Here is a 22,225-nt window from a genome sequence, read left to right as displayed (position 1 = left end):
CTTGTGCACTCCCAGCCATCCCACTGGCAAGGCCATGTGAGAAGCAGAAAAGACCTTGTCTCTGTGCAAGCACTGCTAAACAACAACAAAAACATCTCTATATAACAAAAACATCTCTGTTATCAACCCTGTTTCCAGCACAAATCCAAAACATAGCCCCATACTAGTACTATGAAGAAAATTAACTCTCAGCTGAAACCAGGACATTAACAAAGCACAGGAGAACATAAAACTTGAAAAGTGTTACTTGCTAGGAGGAGATAGATGATCTGTCTTGACTTTGGAGCTATTCTAAACAATTGTAATATGCCTGCAAAGGTTTGTCTTTTATTTGTTTTAATTAGAAATGACTGAAAAGGTACAGAAGGACAGGGTTTATAACCTAAACCATTAGCAAGAGCTAATTGTATGGTGTAGGAAGGCAGGCTAAAGAATAGGAGATGTGTGTCACTTCTTAGAACTGAGGGAAATCTCTGTTATACTGAATGGGCAGCAAGACATCTCCAGTTAACTGAAATTCTGATTATCCTGTATTTTTAGAAGTTAAAAAGTCTTCCAAGTTAAAATGACCAAAATCTGTATGTAGGTGATTGTAAAGGATTTGTCATATGTGGTTTTGTTCTTGCCAGTATACTTGCTGACATGTACAATTCTTTGAAAGTCAAAAGACATTAGGTAACAAGATGCTGTGAAGTGTCAAACTTTTTCCTATGAGTTATCAATGACTTCAAAGGTGTCAGCAAAAATGTGAGATAAGTCAAGATCGTTTCTGATTATTTTTTATGGGAGCTAGAATTCTGAAGGCTGAAAAATTATCTATGGTCGACATGGCAAAAAAGCGAGCTAGAAATTATATATCCCAAGTTGGATGTTTCCTGGTAGAGCTTGAAGGAGGTTGCTTTGGGAGTATATGACACTTTATTCATACTTGTGATGAAGTCCCTTGTGAATGGGAGGATTTCTGATTTGAAAATCTATGAAGCTAAAAATTGCTTTTCTACCACAGCAGTGAAAGTGAATCTTGTCTGTAATGTTCCTCAACTTTGCAAAAGAGTACATTTACTTTAAGAGTAAATATGTGTGAGTCTACTTATTTACAGTTAATGCTTTAATAAAGAAAGAGCATTTTCTTCACCAAAAGTTTAGATTTTGGGAGGTAGGTGGCCTGGTAATCTAAACCTTTGTTAAATATCTACAGACATTTGTTTTGAGTGTTAGACTGATCTAGGCTGCTTTTTCATTGTCCATATGTGGTGATTTTTACCAAAATGTCACCTTTTGTGTTGCAGTAATGGGGCGATTATTATTGACATTTTCTGAATCTTTCTCTTGTCTGCTTTGCAAAAGTCAACGCACTGGCACCGAGCAGCCTGGTCAGTCTGCCACTCCTGGCTGGTATACCTGGATTTCCTGCTGAGCACCTGCTAAAAGCATCCAGTCTGAAGCATGCTGGTATTTGATTCAGATATCAAACAAATGCTATCCCAGTAGCTGTGTTTCTGATCTCTGCAGGCAGTTGTCTACTGACTTCACTAAATATCAGGAGGAAAACTTCCTAAAGGATTTATTCAGCTGTTGGTTCAGTAGCAAAATAAGGTTCTAGGCTAGTGCCTAGATGTATACATCTCACCATTTTTCTTGAATTTGAAATAATGTTGCTTGCTGTTAATGTTGCCATATTGTCTTCTGACTGTGGGTATACAGTTCAGTTAAAGCAACACAAAGCAAATGTAGCACGTGGAGTCAGTTTCCTACTGAAAACTTCCAAAACAGATAGAAAATGACAGTAAGTGCTTACGCTGAAGGAATATGTCAATTTGTTTGTGAGCGTCGGGCCATGACTTTAAAACCACATTACGTGTTCTGTGTCAGACTGAGAAGTTTTACTTTCTTACTGCATAGCAGCTTTTCTTCAGAGTGTATTTCTTCCCTGTGCCCTTCCCCCACTCTTTTTGGTCAGAAAATCGATCATCTGCTCTTCAGCTACTGCTTGTTCGCTTGCTGAACCTGGGGTTGTTGTGATGGACCATAAATTGTTAAAAAAAAAGACAACCAAAAAACAAACTAAAAACCCCCCATAACCCAAACAAAAAACAAACAAAACCAACCACAACAACAACAAAAAACAAAACAAAACACGCCAAAACCATTGCCTCTGCTTCTTCTACTCTGTTTTTAATTGTTACTTCTGGAGGTTCTGGGAAGTGCATGTTTCCTGCCTGCAAATGGTAAGTTTGGAATTAGTGTATCTCTACTTCAAAGCTACTGTCTACTAGATTGGAGACTAGGATATGGAGACTAATGCCCTGGGCGTAACCGGTATTGGGGTGATGTCTACAAACGCGCTCAGGACAGGCAGTAAGAGTTAGAAAGCCAGAAAGAAAAATAGGTAGTGGGGCAGGGAATTCTGTGCAAAGAAGGCGAGAAAGATAAAAATGAACTTTCACCTTTGCTGTATGTCGGAGGTACTCAAAGAAGGGTTACGCTGGATGAATATTAAGTTTTATTAGGGTGAATTATTCTATTTTTTTAAAAGCAGTAATTGTTTTACACATAAGTAAATTTAGCGATTTCAACCTTTCTATTAAGTTTGAAAAACATTCTACACACCTCTTCCTAAATCTAGAGATCCTTGATACTGTATCTTGAGCTCTATTTAAAAACTAAAAGTGGGAGGCTCAGGGGGGAGGCTGTGTGGAAAAGTAGCTGTATCTTCAGATGTACAGAATGATCTAAGGGTTTAATGTCAAGAAGGAGTGTTTAGTTGTATATGTAACCCTATTGGCAGCCCTTGTATCAAAGAAAAATAAAAAAGTTGCTTGTGTTATTAAGATGCTTTTAGAGTGTGCAGATAAAAGCAACATTATTCTCAACAGGCATTATGTATGCCCAAACTCCTTTGCTTTCTGATTAGTCACAGAAAATGTGATGGAGAGCCACACTCAAATTGATTCAGTGATTTCTGGGTAGATTTGGGAACCAGTGGGTTGTATGTGTTCAGATTAAGATAAAGTTCTTTAATCTGGATTTATTTTATTGGGCCTGGTTGAATAGGGTGCACATGTATATAGCAGAGTGGGATTGGATAATCCACCAAAGGCTTTTTAAATTCTTGTAGTTTGACAGTGAAGTTCTATCATGATATGAAGGAAATGCCATACTATCTGTTATTGGGATTTGTGTTCTGTTTTCAGGTTACTTCTTTTATTCATACAAATTTATTTTATCTTTTGTAGGAAAGAATTAATACTGTCTGGCACTTTAAATCCACTTAAAGATTTGCATCTTGGAAAACTGGCGTTAACCAAGTTTCCAAAGAGTCCAGAAACATGGATTCATAGGTTTGTTTCCCTTGCCTTCTGTTGCCTCCCCAAACCTAAATGTTTTTCCTAGTTCCTTTGGTTTTTTTTCCCTGTGCTTGGATTAAGGAGAGCCATAGATGAAGGAGGACATCTAGAAATATAGCAGATTCTTTGAGCCAGTCATTGTAAAATACTGTGCTTTACCTGCCTGTATTTTATACTGAGAATTAAAATCATATGCACCCTTTTTGCTGCATATATTTTAATAAACTTTGGAGGTGGGATAAATTTTCCTAAAGGTTTATCATGTCTTGCAGCACCTAAAATTCTCAACCTGAGAATTCTGATTTCATCAATAGTAAGTATTTGAGCATTGTGGATTTCTCCCTCTTTCCCTCCTCCAACTTACTACTATTTGCTTGTCTACAGGCATTTCAGAGAAGAATCTGTACAAGCTAATCTTTATAACCAAAGTTGGGTTCTTTTCCATTCCAATACTGGTCTTTTTCTTTGGTGAATTTCTTTTTATCATTTCTAACTTAAGCAATGTCATTAAGTCACCACGACTAAATATTAAAATAACAGAGCACAATTTTGGAAAAGATAGCTCCAGAATTACTCAAACACACAAAGCTAACCATCTCAGTGATGACTGAGTGTACATAAAATGCCTGTAGCATAGCTAAGTGAAGTATAGATCCATTGTTCAAATTTGTTTTAAAAAAATAAAAAAATCTTGGTATATGTGTGATACTTTTTTTTATGATGTATTTTCACAGGATAACTCAACTCATCCTTTTATAGACAGCCTTAACAAGATTTGAATGTGACACATCAGAAAGCAGTTTGCAATGTTTGCATTTCACATGTCCAGCATTATGACAACTGTAAAGTCGATACCCCATTAGGGATTCACACTGTGTCAAAAACATCCAAAAATTCATGTTATCAGTACACTTGAAGACCTGTTTGAGGGAGGTGTTGGTAAATTCTTCTTTGAGTGCATGAGCTGAAAATTCTCAAAGTTAACCTACAATGTAATACCTGGAATATTCCTAGGAGTTTTGTAACTTATAAGCATCTACTTAATTTCTGTTAATTTCTTTGTTAGTAGCATTGATATAGCAACAACACTGATTAATTTCTGCAGTGTTGGGTTTTAATTTTGTTGTTCTTCAACTGCTTTTCATCATCTCCATGCTACTGACTTATCCTGCTTGATTGCTTTGTTTGAAGCAAAAGGAGTATGTAGAAATAGAGGGGGAAAAAAATCCTGCAGTTTTTCATGGTTTAGTCTTTCCTACACGGTAGCTAACACTGGAAAACTATGATTTTTTGCATGTAAACCTGATGCTATCCATATCATTATGATGATCAATACATTTTTATGAAATTAGTCAGCATGGTAGGTTCTTAATAAATATTTACATCTTAATTATTTTTGTTTCTATAACTTCTGTGCAATCTTACAGTAAGAGTATTTTAATAGCATTATAATTTGTTGTTCTTTCTCAATTTGCCTAAACCAGAAAAGTATATTTGAGATTGATTGTACAAATGTTTGATTTGGATGTGCTGACCGTGACTGATATGTGTTAGAAAATAAAATGTGCAAAAATTTTCTTTCTTCATCAGCATAGTGACTAATCTTGTGTTTTCAGTTCCCCCCGTGATACCAAATTTCAGACAGAAGTGCAAAAAATAGAATAGGGTTATTATAAAATTCAGTAAAGCATATTCAATTTTTTTTCTTACATATGGCAGATACACTCACTAAAGATAGGAAAATGCCTGTCATACATTTTGCCATATGGCCTTTTGCTATACATTTTGGGGCTTTCAAGATAGATCTTGTGCATATACAGTCAGTATATCTATTGATTGCACAATTGTCACTGAATAATCTTATGTTCATTTGTGGTAATTCCAGGAACTATAATAGTAATAGTAGTAGGAACATGCATACAGTAACAAAAGAAATTGAATTTCTTTTCTCCAAATTTATTGGAGAAAATATTCTTGTAAAAGCCTCCGAAATAATACCATAATGTTCAACAGATACCAAAAATACATTTTTAAATTTTCTGAGGTTGTGCTTGTCTATCTTTCCTCCCATGCAAAAAAACCTAGAAAGTAGCTCAGGTTTCATTTTACAATTTTTTTCTTTTGTTGTGGCCACAGAGACTATAAAGTATGTGGTTTTTTCTCATGCATCTATACATATAACTTATCTGAATTCCTTATTTTATAAAAAATCCTCATTTTACGAAACTGAAATAATTTTAGGATCAAAACAATTTGTGTTTTTATGATTTTACTCAGAAGTCAGTAAAGTAAGTATTTATCTTTTGTTAAAGGACTGGCTCTCATCCTGCTTTTGAGCCTAAACATTTTTAGAATTTCCCATTTCTTGCAAATCCAATTGAAATGAAAAAAATACTAGATGGTGATGTTTGGATTAAAGACATTTTTAAAAATAAGCAGAAATGAAGTCTTCAAAATTACTACATTTCATAAAATAAAGTTGCACAACATTCAAAGAGTATGGTTTGTTTAGCTGTACATATTTAGTTAAAACAAATATTATGTAGGAAGTCAGTGTATTGACATTGCCTTCAGTCCACTGCTTGTGATTGCTGCTGAGCAATGCAGTCAGTTTAAAAATTGCGTTCTTAATATATTATCTTTAATATTGTCTTCTAGTAGTTTAAATCTGTGTCTTAAAATAACTAAGAGAAAAAGACACAGTGTAAATAAAAAAATACTCAGTGAACAAGAATATTATAAATAGTTTCAAATGAGAGAAAAAGATGGATTACCAAATACTTTTTTAATATTGGTTTGATTATCCATTTTTTTTATTTTTTTTATATATATATGCAATTTTACATATGAATTGCAGAATAGAATTATCTTTTTAAAGAAAAATAATTTTTATTTTTATTTTATTGATTGATTTCTTTTAACCAGGAGTGACACATTTCTGAAAGTAGAGCAGGTAATTGGTTTTGGAACCGATGAGAGGCAGTACAAAACAGAAAAACCTCTGTGTCACAGACCAGAGGATGTCCAGCTTCCCAGAGCATTCCACATGGGCCCATTGCAATTCTCTTGACGTACTGCTATGTGGAAGTCTATACATCTGTGATTTTTTTTTTGTAGGACCCTTTTGTGTAGGGTCTGCAGATGCACATTTTCTGCAGCATTGAGGCTACCTCTCAAAATACTCATCGAAAAATACTGCTAAAATACTACTAGAAGTCAGTCCACAGTAAAATTGAAAAGCCATGTAGGAATCTGTGCTTATCTCAGTCACTTCAAATCAAATATGTATAATTAGCAATAAAAACATTTGGTTTGGTTATACCTATAGCCTTTGAAATAGTCTTTTGCACTTTCTGCTGGTGATGTACAGAAACTAATTGGGCTTACTGTGTGTGGTACTGACAAATGTGAAAAATACTCACAAAGCACAGTTAATTTTTTTTATTGAATAACTTTTTTCTGTCTCATTTTGGATACTTTAGTGCTATACAAGTCTCTGAAAGAGGAGCTTATTAGAAATCTAATGCAGAGAGTTCTTGCATTTTTTTAATAAATTTGCTGTTTCCTTCTGTTTCCTTTTATTGTGCTGTGAGTAACCATGACCACTTATAGTGCACGAACAAATACAGCTAGAGTTAAATTAGTGTGGAGTGTGATCATAAAGTCATAGCTTTCACTATGGGACAAGTTCAGATGGTTATGTTTACTACTTTCTTATTCATCATCTAGTTACAGCGTAGTTTGGCTAACTGAAATATCAGAAAGGCTCGATTGATTTATATAAATGCAAAAAAACATTTTTTTCTTGTAAAATTTCTCTCTCACCATTAACACTGTACATCGTTTAACCAGACGATGGGTGCTGCAACAACTAATTCAGGAAAACTCCTTGCCCAGTCTTGTGACTAAAGGAAACTTGGGAGCAGCACCTGTGGAGAGAATTCACCGACTAGTGCAGGAGGAAATGAATGTCTGCTCTGAAGCTGCTGGGAGATATCCAAGCAACTACAATGCCTGGTCCCATCGCATCTGGGTTTTACAGCATTTGGGAAACCTGACTGTCAAGGTCAGTCATACAATAGTGAATAAAGTCTTAAATTTCCTTGTCTGAAAAAAAAAAAATACTGGTTTGCCAAGCAGATCCTATGACATAGGTGGAAAGCACCATGTTAAGTTAGCACAGGTAGCTAAGAGTGTTTTTAAAAAACAAGCAAAATACTGCAGTGAGTATGTTTTGCATTTTATTTGCCAGTGTAAGCAGGTTCTGCTGCGCAGAAAAAAATTTTCTTGTCCATGTACAGAGTTCTGTGTGTCTGTTGGTACTTGGTGTTAATGAACTTGTGGGACTGTGTGAGCTGAAATAAAGAAGGGGCAACTGAGAATAATTCTTCCAGCACTAATCTTGAATGTCCTAATAGAGAACAAGTTAATACATGACAGGTATTATTTTGATAATGTGATATCTTGTTTTGATACCCTTATTCAGCTTATCTGTGGTTTCAGAATTTTGAATGATTAAGTAAAGACAGCAGGAATTTCAGAGAAAGCATATGAGTGCTTGTAACTAGTTTCTTCAGCTCCAACAGTATCTTTTGACAGCATTTAAACTGAGGGCTGATCAAGCTATTTCAGCTCCAGCAGGGACATTGTACGCAGTGGCAAGTAATTTGGATCACATGGTAGTATCTAAAACATGGAGACTTGCGGCAAACTTAATTAGTTAATGTGACAAGGTCTAAAATTATGTTGGCAGCTTTGTAATGCTGTGGTTTCTAAGCTGTTAGGTGAATACCTTGTGAATATTAGGCTGCTATAGTGATATGCTTTTTAATGGCAGCAGCTGCATTTTGAGGGAGTAATTTAGTGGAGGTTATTGAGTCTGTGTAGATGTTATTTTTATGTCTTACGGGCCAGCTACTGCTAGTGATGGATGCTGTTCTGCTGATGTTTCCTGTTAATTGTCACCTGAGAAACTTTAAAAATAGCTGTATGAGATTGATAGTAAACAGCAAGTGTGTTCCAGACTTCATGAGGGAGACAGCCAAATATTTGGACTCATCTGCCTAGCAAGTTTGTATGAAAAGGTAGTTGTGGAAAAATCAGAAGAATTACAGGATTGTGACAGATAGTTAGAAGTTAGTGATAGAGGCCTATATTAATAAGAAACGGGGACTTTCACCTAAGTCTTTTATAGCTTTATGAAAAAGAAGGGGGGAAAAGTTAGCACTGTTAATTAAAACTCAAGTAATTTTATGCTTTAGTCAACAGTAGTTTGAAGATCGGGATAATCCCCTGAGTATTTTTCCACTTGGTATTCCTTACTAATTTAAATAAACAGAAAGAATTGCTTTGTGATAGAAATAACTCTTCTCAGAGCCGGAGTCATTCTGGTGGGTTTATCCATTAGCAGTTGTCAATGCTTTGTGTTACAATGCATACATGTGAAGGAACTATTTTAAATTTGTTTGATCACTCCCATTTGCCTTGCCTGCCATCCCGGTTCCCCTACTGGTTGTCTTTTTAGGCTGATTAGTAAAGAAGTGATAGTTTTCTCTGGTTTTGTCCAACTGGCTTTTGTTACTTCTAACAAAATTTCACTGGTGCTGCTGTTCCTCAAGCAGTGTGTTTAACCCATTGGGAAATCTCCATGTTGACTCTAGTTTGTTTTTTTTTTTCATGACATGACCAATGCGTCTCTTCAGATGGCGTAGCAGTAGGTGTTTGGGATGCAGAAAAATTACGAAAAAGTGTGGAACATAAAAGATACCAAGAATCTTCAGACAAAATTTATGTCTAGGTAACTTTAAAAGGCAGAATTAGAAAGTGATTATTTGCAAGATGTGATATGAGGAGGGGGGAAGTGAATACAAAGGAGGACAGGGAAAAAGCAGACATTACAGATTTTCACAAAAATATACAGGTTGTTTTCTTGCTTGATATTTTGTACCTTCAGTCATTTGTGTGTTTGAGTATCTGAAAATAATGGTTAATTTCACCAAGATGTGAGACTGGAACTGTGCTGAAAAGATTAGCAGATGAAATGGTCACTGTGATGCTCCAGCCATTTAGTTCTTGAAATGTTGCCTGAAATTAGAGTACTCTATATTATGGAAGGCCACGTCTGCTGTAATACAAGCTTTGCCTGTAGTCTGAGGTGGTTTTTATTACGGTGTACAAGGAAACAGAGGCCCAGAAACATAATGTATATGTTGTATTATCATTGAAATAAGATTTCTCAAAACACGTTTATCATTTATGAAACTGTTGGCCTGCTTTGGAGGACTTGAGGGGGGTAGGTTTTTTCATAGGGTTTAGGGCTTTTTTCCTTCGGTTTTGTAATCCTAATGCTTCTGCAGACTTAATCTCAGTTCAAATTCTGGGAAAAAAAGATAAAATACTAGAGGAGAAAGTTTTGGCTCTGTAGGAAGATTTTCTCACACTATATACATGTTTCTTCTTTCTTACACTAGACAGTAAAAACCATTATCTTGTTTGAATATAGAAATCCCAGTTTGTTTTTCCTGCAGAATTGGAACTACATTAGCAAGTTTATATGGTGTTTGAATAGTTTCATTAATATCAGTTAAGGATTTGTCAAGAATAGATTGTTCTAAACCAATCTAATCTTTCTGGTATTGAAGTGTAGACCCAGAGGTTGAGGTAAAGGTCACCTGTTCGGAGCGGGATGCCAGTTCCATGGTACTCAGTTTACCACCGAAGGTAGAAGAGGGACCTTTGTGAGAACTTGTCAAGAGTAGCAGGGGGCAGGTGTTTTTCTATAATTTCTTTTTTGCTTCTGTTTGTCTTGTGCAGGGAGTTAAAATGCATGGTTACAATGTTCCCCTGTAATTTTGTAGCTTATAAACATGTCAGGTAAATGAGTCAGATTATTCCAAGATCTAAGTTAGACATAACATATGTAGCATCAGTTCCAGCTGAATAAAGACTGGTCTGATTTTTCTGATGTTGTCCTTTAGCCTTATGTTGTTTCAAATAGGCTTTTGCATTTCTGTGTTCAGAAATTTAAAACAGTAAGCTCAATTCTGCTGAGAAGAGAGAAGCTGGTCTTCTGGTCTAAAGTCCAGGACTGGAGATGGGGAGTTTCAGCTCCCTTAAGAATTCCGTGTGGGGCCTGTTATTTAATAGTGCCTTTCAGTTTGCTGATCTGTAAAAGGAAGATGATGCTGGTATCTCTTATCAAGACCTAAAAAAGTGTGTTGAGAATCTCAGGTAGAAGATACTAGTTACATTGTTTGTATTTGCTCAAACAGTTGCACCACAAAAAAGGTGTATAGCTAGCCTTGTGTATTTCCATGGTTTTCTTCATGGGAGGCTGTTCCTCTTGTGCTACAGGAGAAAAAAGAAAGACTTGTGCCTATGAAAGTTGCTTTGCATCAGCTGGGCCTGTTAAGTGGCATAGGTAGCTTAGAAAAAGAGATTAAAAGCAGGAATATACCCGTAAGGTTATATCCAAAGTCTTTAGAAGTAAATGAAAAAGGTAGTTGTGATCTTTGTTCCTCCTCTGGAGTTTAAACTCTCCAATGTGAGGTGTTAAAGCCTTTAAAGAAATACAACCATTAGTTCTAATAGAGAAAGTAAAGTAAAAGAAGCTTTGCCCAGTAGTCCAACTCACCCATGTTACTAGAAATGAATTTTGAAGGTTTAAAAACATTCAGAATTTAGAGAAAATTCAGAGGTGCCAGCAGTGTTACAAATACAGCTGCAGTCACTGATATAAGTATTTATCACAGTTATTGTGAAAGCCTTTCTGGGAGTTCACCAATTATCTAGTCAAGCAACTTAATTATGGACAAATAGTTTTGTATTGCACAGGCTCTAGAATTTGGAACATAATATTAGTGGTTGACATTTTCCTGGAAAATGAAGGTGTAAATTACTTTAAATCTTTTTTTTTTAAAGCAACTTACCTACACTCTGACACTGGGCAAAAATTAAAATACTTCAAACTAATGTCTATGTAGTTTGGTGTATTCTCTACATCTGCCTCCTCTAGTGTTTATTCCTAGCCCTTTTGAGATTTTTAAACCAGTGCTTATTTCTTATCATAAGTTGTTTGGGCTTTTTTTCCCTCATGTTATGCAAAGGTTTCTGAGACACCTATGTTTTCAGAGTTTGGAAGAAGTATAATTTCTTTTGTGCAGAGGTGCCAAGATACTCATCAGCATACAGTGGAAAAGGCTTAGTGAATATTTTATTTTTCTCTGTATGTTCTTAAACCATTACGACAGTGGGTGAAATCCCCAGAGGAAGGGTTACCTTAGCACAGAAACAGCGGTGGTGAATTCCTCCTTTATACTGGTTAATAACTGTCACTGCTTTTTGTTTCAGATTCTCCTTGATGAACTTTCATCCACTAAATATTGGGTGTCCATGCATGTCTCCGACCATAGTGGATTTCACTACCGCCAGTTTTTACTCAAGTCTTTGATAGGCAGAACTGTGACTGACAATAATGTACTGGTACTGAATCAAATGGTAAATGAGCAAAACCCTAGCCTTCAAAAGGAGGAGAGTGCAGGGGCAGAAGCTGCCTGTGTGGAGGAGCAGAGCGTGGATCTCCCCCACTGTTTAGAGGAAGAGTTGGAGCTCTGCACTGAACTCATTGATAATTACCCTGGGCATGAAACCTTGTGGTGTCATAGGTAAGAGGACTTGGTCAAAAGAGTACCCTTCTGATTTGTGGATTGTTCTTTGCCTCATGTTTCCAGACAACTTGTTGTTCTGATTTTTTTAAAAGGTTGCACTCAATAAAAGATTTCTAAGCTGGTGTCTTAAGCCTTTGGAAAACATTCAAGAGCATAATCAGAGCTATTGAATGGAAGATTAGACCAGGCTTAAGTATCTTGTTGACATAAGTGCCACTTGTCCTGATAGTTTGTGCAAGAAACACAAGCTACTGTTAATCATCCTCCTCGTACTTAAAATGTTTGAAGGGCAAAAGATGAGCAAAAGATAGACAGAAGATGGATCAGCTGCAGAAAACCTCTGCTTTGCCAGCTGGGTGTATGTGCCTGACTAGGTAACAGCAGATTTGCCAAAGTTACACTGGGCCCTTTTTTGTAGTGTGTGAGCAGTGACAGCAGATTTTGTGTCTGTCTGTGGGGGAATCTGGTGGGATGGCAAATGAACTGAAGCAGTTCAGCGGCAGCAGCAGATTATTTTCAGTATATGACTTTTTCTTTCTTTTTTTTTTTTCCCCTTCCTTCCTTTTCCTCTGAAGAAGGCGTGTGTTCTACCTTCAGCACCACCTAAGCAACAAACTTCCTCTTCTGAGTGCGGTGCTACCAGCTGTGAACAGCCGTGATGAAACTCTGAATAATTCCCACCACAGTCCTGCAACAAGTCACATGGTACAACCTATGGATGTCGATGGTTCGAATGAATCCAGCAGCAAACAAAGTTATACCCAAGTAACAAAACGCCTGAAGCGTGCTCCTCTGCAGGACTCTTTTGGTCCAGAGATGGAATACAGGTTCATTGATAAAGTATTAACAACCTGTAGGGATGTGGACCAAGCCAGGTTTGCTACTGCTTATAGGAAATGGTTAGTTACTTTTTTAGGTCAGTGAAGGAAGAGTTTAAAACCTTCAGGGGTTCTTCTTGTAGTGCAATACTCTCTTTTCAGACACAAATGCATGTCTTGGTTGCAAGTGTTAGCTAACCATGTGTTTCTCACTCTTAATGGTCAGTCCTAAAGTTCATATTCAGAGTAGAAGTCTGTCATTTTATTTATTAAAGAACTGGCGTACCTTTTTAGTAGGCAAATGCAGTTTGTTCTTGAATCTTTTTAAGAAATCACTCTGTGTCAGCTTCCTACTATGCCATTTTCTTTTTTTTTTTTTTAAACTTCTGCATTAAGGTGGACTCTGAATCATTTGGCTTAAAAAAAAAAAGTCTGAAATGCTTTCGAAGGAGAGTGTCTGGAAAAAGAATAGGAGGATCTGTTAGTATCAGCTAAACCTGTTTCCAGGTTATTCCTCTTTACTATAGTGGCATCTTCCTAATACCTTATTGGATTCAGACAATATTTGGTGAGTGCTATTACTTTTGTATTAGCCACCTGTGTTAGGACACCAGACTGCAGTGTTTCTTTCTCAAAACTCCAGTCACATGGAGCCATGCCTTTTACTATTGTAACTGGGGTTTTGTTTGCTGATCAGTTGTCACATGAGTTTGATAGGAAAGTCTATGAAGTTGAAATCCTGAAAAGCAGATACAGGAAAATGTGACAGAAAATAGTTCAGACACATTCACAGTCACAGTCAGAGCTATATTTGGAAATACTTTTCTTAGAACAGACTACTTTACCTTCGTTTCCTACTTGGTATTTATTTATTTATTTTGTCTCAACAATCCAAAATTAATGACACTTGATACACATTTCTGAATGTATTATGTACACTACAGAATTTCAGCCTGCTAAATCACACATTGGTAACTTGTACTTAACCAAGACCATGCAAGTCCAATAGATGATGGAGTAATAAGTATTTCTTCTGACTGGTCATTGAGACTATACAATTAAAAAAAAAAAAAAAAAAAGAGACAGGCAGGAGCTATCTCTTCACTTTTGCTCTTTTGCAGAGCTTCAATCTTTGGTGGTTGTTTGTTGTTTTTTTTTCTTTTGACTCTTCTTTAAGAGCACTTCTCCAGCCGTACTTCTCTGTTTACATAACTGTAAATTTTAAGGGAATTTGAAACACATTTCTATTCCAGTGAAATCAGACGTGAATGGTTTGTTTTGTCATTTCCTTAGAACTTGCCTATATAAGGGATTTTTTACACTAATGGAATTGTGCTGGTCCAAAGACCCAGGGGAAAAATATTGTACAACTGTAGAAGTTTGTACAATGGCAACATCGCCTCCGTTCAAAACAGACTGTTCACTAAGGGGATTAGATTTTCAAGCTAGAGTCTTCACCAAAATTGCTGTATATTTCTCCTGCCCAAAGTGCCTCCTGACTGTGATAAGTTTCAAGCTGCTATTTTGTTGGGCAGAGAGAGCAACAATGAGGGAGGAAAAAACCCAAACAGGTAGCCTGCTCAAAAGTTAACATTTGGAAAGCAAAAGGCGCTTGAAACATGTGGAATTCCAACAGTTCTAAATAATTTGATGCATGGGGGTTACTCTTGCATTTCAGAATGAAAGTAGATCACCTCTAGTCTTAGTATGTTCATAACTCATTTCAGGCACAGAGTAGCTAACAGACATTTCTAAATGTGTACTCTTCTGTTTACAGTACTGAGATAAGACTGACCTAGGCTTGAGCATCTCCATGGCAAAGCTTTGCTTCAGTGGGCATCCACACCTGCCTTTCTGTTGCTAGAGACGTATTATGTGGCCATTTGTTTTGAGGTGCTCTGGGATGCTGTCTTTGCTGACGGTTTAGTTGCAGAAGAACATAATCAATGTGTGAAGAAGTGTGGGAATGGCTCGAGAGCATAATTTTGTTAAAAGATGTTATCTCTCTGACCACTGAGAAATGGGTAGGTTCAGGTACTAACTGGAGTCTGAGCTTAAGAACTTTTACCTATCCCAGAGGACCTGATGTTTTTTGAGTATGAAAGATGCATTAAAGCATGGTGTAGTAGCCTGGGTCAGCTTGATTAACGGTATCCCGTTAATGACTAGAATGAACCTGGAAAGTGTGAAGTCAGCAGGCAATCTGTAAGGATCACATTCTTGGTCCTAGATTAGTTAGTTAATAACATAGTTGTGTGTTCTCTTTCTGTGTGGCAAAAAGTACCTGTTCATGGGAAGAATATTAGTAGCAGGAGCAGACTGGGAAGTGGGAGTGTGATAAGAAATATTTGTTGAACTGTGGAAGGGAAGAGATGTTTTCTTCTTCCACTGGAATGATTGGAGGTTTTAGAAGAAAATATTTTTATTAGAATCTGACTTGAAACCTATTACATATTTCTTCCAGACTGTAATCTGGAGTCTTAGTTGGCTTTCTTAGACCTCTGTTGTGGAAGTACTGTGCTATTGAATTTGACAGTCTTTCAATCATAAGCACTTAAGATCGAACAGCTGCCCTCATATTACATGTGTGCAGTTCCTATTCATGTCAGCATGAGTTACGTGTGCGTGTAAGACGACAAGATTTGGTCCTATGTAACTGAACAGAGTTGCATTGTATTGTCATACTTGGAAAACATTGAGAGCTCCCATTAGAGATGGTGTGGATATTTTTACTTGTACAAAACAATGATGGCTCTAGTATGACTCTCTAAGTGTAGGTTTTTGAAGCCTACATCCGATGGAAATATTTCCACATGCACCTTTTTTTTTTTTAATCCAGTGAGAATAGTTACATTTAGAAATGTTTGCAGACCAGACTCTGCCACAGAGAAAACTGAACAATAAAAGTGAAACAAGTTGTATCTTCTTCTTTGAAAGAAATGGCAACAATAAGCTGTCAAAATCAAGCTTTAATTTTTTCATGGTAACAATATAAATTATATGAAAGAAGGAAATACATGACTAAGTTACTTCAACCTGTCAGTGTCCTGAAGCCTTTTACATTAAACAATTGAAGAGATACTTCCAACAAATTACGTTAAGCTCGCAAATGTGTGCTATTCTGTAACTATGATCTTTGGAACATACCTGTCTAACCATTTGGTATTACTGCAGAGTCCTATTTGGGCACTGTTTGAAAAAGAAGAGAAGAGGCTTCAGGGCCTTGGTAGTTAACCAAGGTATAAAGGTTACTGAGTACAACTACTTTAAGTAATGTATTTTAGTCATTTTGTGTTTCAGAGGTCAGAGAATTGTAATGTAGTCAATGAACATTCTTGTGGAGAAAATGTCCCAACAGAAGCTGCAGAATACAAGGCTCTCACTCTCTGAAGTTCCTTCAAATACAAAATCAAACTTTGTACTTCTGTAAAGTCTTCATATAGAGTTCAGCATCTTTACTGATTTTTATCTTCTGCTGTAGTATGTGTCATTTGAATTGATGCAAATTGTTTTTGTTCACTGGATTAGTCTGTAGAAATTTCTTTGTGCTAGAAACAAAGGGTTTTGAGGAGCAAATGTAATTTGAAACTACAGAAATTAGAATAGAAGGAATCACATTCTTAAGGGGTTGAATTCTCTGCTGCTAAATACGTTAACTGTTATTTCATTGGCATTTGGTTTATCTTGTGTGTTACTGTCACTGGAGCAACACATGCAGCATTAAAGATAGCTACAATAACAAACTTGTATAAAGTTATTATTGGAATGCTTTGCTATCGCTGCTCTGATTAATACTCGTTAATCTACTCATGCCTGCATATTAGTGTTTTGTTGACTTCTTACATATTCTTTATACAATCAATTTTTGTGTCATTTAAATAGGGGAAAAATAAATTGTCAGTTTATACAGTTTGATTAATTACCTTATATAGAACTTTGTTTTAAGACAAATATGCAAAGTAGTAATACAGTGAGAAAGCTTAGATGCTGTCTTATAATCAAAATTTCTGTCATTTCCAGTTTTGTGTTAGCGCTGCGTAATTAGAATGTGTAGCTAGTCTTTATGGACAGGAGTGAGATTGTTCCTAAGTAGATAATTAACAAATTTTTAAAGCAGTACTGTATAATATGGATGAGCAGAAATGAAGGGTTTTTGAAAGGCTTGCTGCATAGCCAGACTCAACTAGCATACTTTTTCAGAATAACATATAATAGAATGAACAAAATGTGACTACCAGAGAATAATTTAAGTGGCAAGTCTTCAGAGATTTGATGATTGAATTTTTGGCCAAGGTTGGTTGCTTACTTTTGTTTTGCCTTCTGTGAGGGAAGAATGTTCCTTAGGTTTGGGGGGTTTTTTGGTGGGTTTTTTTTGTAATTTAGTAGTAAGTGAGCTGTTGCACTTATAGCCGGGGGTAGGGGGGGACATGACACACCGACCCCCACAATTCCTGAGTTGTATCTTCTAGAGCAATTTTGGAAAAAGCAGTGAAGTGAAATGTAGATGTGACTTTTAAATTGCATGTTTGTCCTGTACTCATTTGGCAACAAGAGGTCTTTACAGTTAGATCTTACAGTTTTATTAATGTCAGATATAACGGAAAGACAGTAACTCACCTATTCTGAAATGCACTTAATATTGAAATTAGTTTCAAAGGAAGTTTAGGGTCCCTGTCTAAGATTATTTTCCCTTCCTCCCCCCTGCCCCATGTGCTCAGAGGTGTGTTTCCTTTCCAACCTCTTCTCTGTTCTTCCAACCAGCAAAGAAGAATGTAGCAAAGCATTGGTGAGGTGGCCTCATTTTGTGTTTAAATAACTCTGACTACCTCCCCAAAAGTGCTCTGATTGATGTCCTTAAGTGGAGTTTATCAGGATCATTTTTTTTAGAACCTCATGCTAGGCCTGCATCCTCTTTCAGAGGTGAAAAGCAAGAGCTTTATCTATGAAGCCATCAGTTTCCCCAGGAGAGTTTAAAGGAGAAAAGGAAAAAAAAAAAAAAAATCATCTTGTAGTTTGTAGTTAAAGTTGGGAAAACTACAATTAGCATAAACTTTCATGAGTCTTCCTCTGAAGAAGCAATGTATTGCTGAAAAATGGAGGAAATATGTGCTTCCAAGAAATTCCTTGTAGAGAGTTTATGCTTTTGAATTATAGACCTGACACTTTCTAGTGGCTTTTACTTAGTGAGTAGTGTAACTTCTCAGGGCATAGTCTATTGTAGTGAATTAGGGTACGTTTTTACAGTTTATAATTACTGATTTAAAAAAAAAGCTAAGCATAATAACTGGCTTTTAAATTTTTTTTGTCTAGCATAGTGTTTTATATCTACCCACAAGCTAATACTGTACCTAATGATTCATACTAGACCTTACCATCTCATCTGCATCATGTTGTTATTCTATATCTTAAATTGCTGTTGCAGTCTTGTAGGAAGCTCCTGACAGTTGCTGGGTTTCTTCTCTGAGTTCCCTGGTACTATTCAGTAAGATATTAAGTATCTCACAGGGACATATGCTGTAATGATGGGGAAGCTTTTTACAGTAGCTGTGTTGATGCACTATGTATCTTAGATTTATTTTTTTTAAAAACTTTTGTTAGGAGTCTGATTACTTGCAAAAGCTTTTAGTTGTTGATAGCTGGCAGACACTTATGTACAATGCAACTATTCTGAAAAGCAGAACTCTGAACTAAAGACTGGTTTATTAAGCATCTTTATCTGCACCATCGGGAACCTGCTGTTAATCCTACTGTATAGATGGAGGTGGGGAGAAACCAGTGGGGGGTGCGTATTTTCTTCATGGGACAGTTTCTGAACAGAATATAATTATGGTGAAACAAAGAACTTTTCTTGGATGAGAAATTCCTGTACATTCATTGTGAATAAAACTATGAAATTGGTACATCATTAATACAGTAAGATTTCCTGAATGGCTGCATAGAATGAGTAGCTAATTATTTTTTTAACAGAGTATTGCCTGTTACTGAAAAATCACATAAATGATACAAGGTACCAGAACTTGTTTTTACAAGACAAAATACATTTATACCTACTGTGTTCATTCCTTTTTGTTCCAGTTTTTGTGTTTTGAAGTGGCTACATTTAAAACTGGGTAGTCATCTTGTAAAGTGGGCTTGAGAATGTCATCTTTAAGGTCATGTAATAGAAATAGTAGATGTCTTAAATGGTTTTAAGTAGCATTAAGAGCCAAGGTAGTGACAGCACTACAGCGTTTAAGTGAGCCATTAAACACTGATTTTGTAACACCAAGGTACATGAAAAAATATTTAATTCTCATAGCTTTCATATTAGGCAGAAATACAGTTGGTTTTACACATAGTATTTTGCAATATTTTTTCTATGAAAAATTCTCAGACACATAGTTGTGACCATTGTAAATTTTAGGTAGACTTCCAGTGCAGATAAATGTTAAGTTTTGTAGCAGAAAGAAGAAAATGATGACAGGACGGTAAGACACTGGAAAGTAGTCTGATAAATGACCAATGTTCTATAGGACAGTGAATGTAAAGCATTAAGTTTGTTTTTCACTGGTCTTACTTTGTCACAGGATTAATTCCTTTCAGAGGGGGATTGTTTTTTCTTTTTTTTTTAATCAATGTGAATAAATTATCTATATTTATTCTCCCACAATAAGTGTGCATGTATGCATGGGTGGATGGATGGGTGGCAGAACTGTATTTATGTAACGTCCCGTGAAAAAGGCAAAAATCTCCCACGTATGGCTATTTTTTATGTAACACTGGTGATCTGTGAACAGAACTCTTCAATGGAAGCCCTGTCCTAAGTCTGAGTCTAGCAGGATCATTGCTAATGTCAGGGGTTTTGCTGAAAGCACTGAGACTCTGTGCTTCCCCTCTCTGGCTTAGTCTGCCTTACTTTCATGGTCCTCGGGCAAATATATGCATACACAAACCAAATTATTAGTGGTGGTTTATTCCAAGTACTTGTAGGGAGTGTTTGAGACAGTGAGTGGGTTTGTAAAGTTCTGCAAGCTGGGAGAGCTGGGAGGTGCTCAGCCAGTGTCCTACCTGAGGGATACCTTTCAGGAGTCCTCCAGGAAGGAACAGACAGGCATATTTTGGGTGAAGTGCTTTAGCATCATGAGAGGCTGGGAAAAGTATGCCAGACACAAACTAGCAACTGAAATTGCTATTTGAATACAAACAACAAGTAGTCTTTGGTACTTTATTTTCAGTATTTTTCTCATGTTCTTTTTATAAAAATGAATCACATAAAAAAATATTTTCAAAGTTACTAATAACTTTTAATGCCTTCTGATTTTGAATTATTGGATTTGAAAGCTCTCCTTGAAGGGCTTAATTTTATTGGAAAATACTAGCACATTTCCTCTCTCCTAGACAATGTAATTCATTCCAAATGTTCTAAAATGAGCACGTAAAATCACATGGCATTACTGAAGATATAGCTCATCGTCTTAAATGCAAAACTTAAAGCAAGGACATGCTCTGCTCATACAGGTTCAGGGTTTTTTTCATTTTATCTGCTAGGGCAGAAAGTAGAAAGAATTTGTAGGGGAGCCCTGAGTAGATATGTGCAATCTTAATTTACTTAATTGAGGGGGGAGTTCATTAAATCAGAAAGCTTAGTATGAGCAAGTAATAAACCTTCCAGGGTCCTTGTACAGAAATAATTTGCAGGATCTGGTTATTAGTTTGTTTCCGATCTGAGTGCTTGATTTTTACATCTGTTAAAATGAGTGACAAAATTCCCGCTGACTTGGCTGACAGGATGAGGCCATGCTGCAGGGATGGTATCGGCTATACTGCACGCAGCTTTGACATTTGTAGTGTGATGGGTTGTAAGTGACTGCTTTGTATTTTGCAAATGGTCGTGTTTCAAGGAAAAAAGCAGTTGGGGTAGTGTATATTCATTGGCACTGTGGTTGAGGAGGAACTAAGGTTGTGGAATATTACAGGTTTGAAAGGACAGCTAGAGAGAAATATGGGTACTATGGGGTATCAATAGCTTCCTTTTTTCCCCCCTCCTTTCCCTCCTCCTTGCCCTCCTCCCCCCCCCCCCTTTTTTTTTTGCTTCTTTCCTTTTTTTTTTTTCCCCTTTTGTAGTGGAAAAAAGTTTCATACAATATACCTGTCTGCAAACCAGGGTAACACACTAGTTTGGGAGGTATTGCCTATCAATAGCATATAGGTCAATGCCTGAGTTTTATGTAAGATATTTAGGGACAAATAGTAAGCTTTTATATGCCATGTGATAATAGATGCAATATTGAAAGGAGAAAGTCTTAATAAATAGTGAATGGCTTAAGTTTTACTGTTCTCCAAGCGTGCTATATACTTTATGGTACAATAAAAAAACTGCATGTTTGCCACCCTGTCATCTCACAAATGCTTATAACTAGGTAACAGCTGATTTCTTTTTTTAAATGCATCTACTTAATGTTGATTTGAGATATTCTACAATTATTTTTTGTTATCAAGTACTAGACAATTTTCTCCACACCTTTAACCCATCTTCAGTGGAACCTAGCCAGGTATAGATTTTCATGGTTATAAATCTAGTTTTGCTGTGAAGGGAAGTTGAAATTCTGCCATATAAAATATTCAGTTTTCTGATGTCTAGTTAGAAACATAGGAGGGCATCCTAGCACTGCTTTCCAGTTGTGCACACTGAGTTTTACCTTGTTGATCTCAAATATTTTGTATTGCATGTTAATTAAACTTTTACATACCCTATTAGTACAAAATATATTTAAAAAAAAAAAAGAGCACCCCATCAGTCCTAACTATTCCATGCAGATGTCTTCCAGACTTCACAGGTACAATTCTAGTGATGGTGGTTGGTAAATAGATATCTTTTTTTTTCCCCACTTATTTATCATCAGATTTGTTTTTATATGTATTAGTGACAGAATGGACTAAGCACAGCTGTAAGTTATTGCATTTCTGTAGAAAATGCAAAACAGTGTAAAATCGTTTTTGTTAAATGTTGGCAGTTTTTAAATAAACTTTTCATCTCCTAAAGTGTCTGTTTTCTGTGACAACATATTTACCCTGGACTCCGATTTCATTGTTTACCAACAGATTTGCCCCCTTCTTTGCCCCCTTCTTTGCCCCCTTCTTTGCCCCCTTCTTTGCCCCCTTCTTTGCCCCCTTCTTTGCCCCCTTCTTTGCCCCCTTCTTTGCCCCCTTCTTTGCCCCCTTCATCTAAGAAATTTCTTTCAGGCAGTAGCTGTCTGTGATGTCTAGAGCTGCAGAACTTGGACAGCTGAATGATGCTCATGTTTCTGTAATTTCTTTAAGTTTCAGCATGATGTTCAGTGACATGCTTGCCTTTTTTATAGTCTGGAATCAACTGGAATAGCTTATGCTGTTTTTTCCAGGGTTCGTACAATTT

At 36.4% G+C, this 22,225-nt stretch overlaps 1 protein-coding gene across 1 annotated transcript in view; it reads left to right on the top strand.

Moving 5' to 3' along the window:
- Positions 1-21,849, top strand: part of PTAR1 (protein prenyltransferase alpha subunit repeat containing 1) — a 37,379-nt gene extending 15,530 nt beyond the window's left edge. The window contains exons 4-7 of the mRNA XM_075739642.1: positions 3,237-3,341; positions 7,200-7,413; positions 11,697-12,010; positions 12,589-21,849. Of these exons, the coding sequence (XP_075595757.1) occupies positions 3,237-3,341; positions 7,200-7,413; positions 11,697-12,010; positions 12,589-12,937 (982 nt within the window). The 3' untranslated portion in view covers positions 12,938-21,849. The remainder of the gene's footprint in view (positions 1-3,236; positions 3,342-7,199; positions 7,414-11,696; positions 12,011-12,588) is intronic.
- The last annotated feature ends 376 nt before the right edge of the window (positions 21,850-22,225 follow it).

The sequence above is a fragment of the Balearica regulorum genome, chromosome Z (assembly GCF_011004875.1).
Source record: "Balearica regulorum gibbericeps isolate bBalReg1 chromosome Z, bBalReg1.pri, whole genome shotgun sequence".
In the NCBI taxonomy this organism is placed as follows: domain Eukaryota; kingdom Metazoa; phylum Chordata; class Aves; order Gruiformes; family Gruidae; genus Balearica; species Balearica regulorum.
This window is presented reverse-complemented; position numbering and strand designations above follow the sequence as displayed.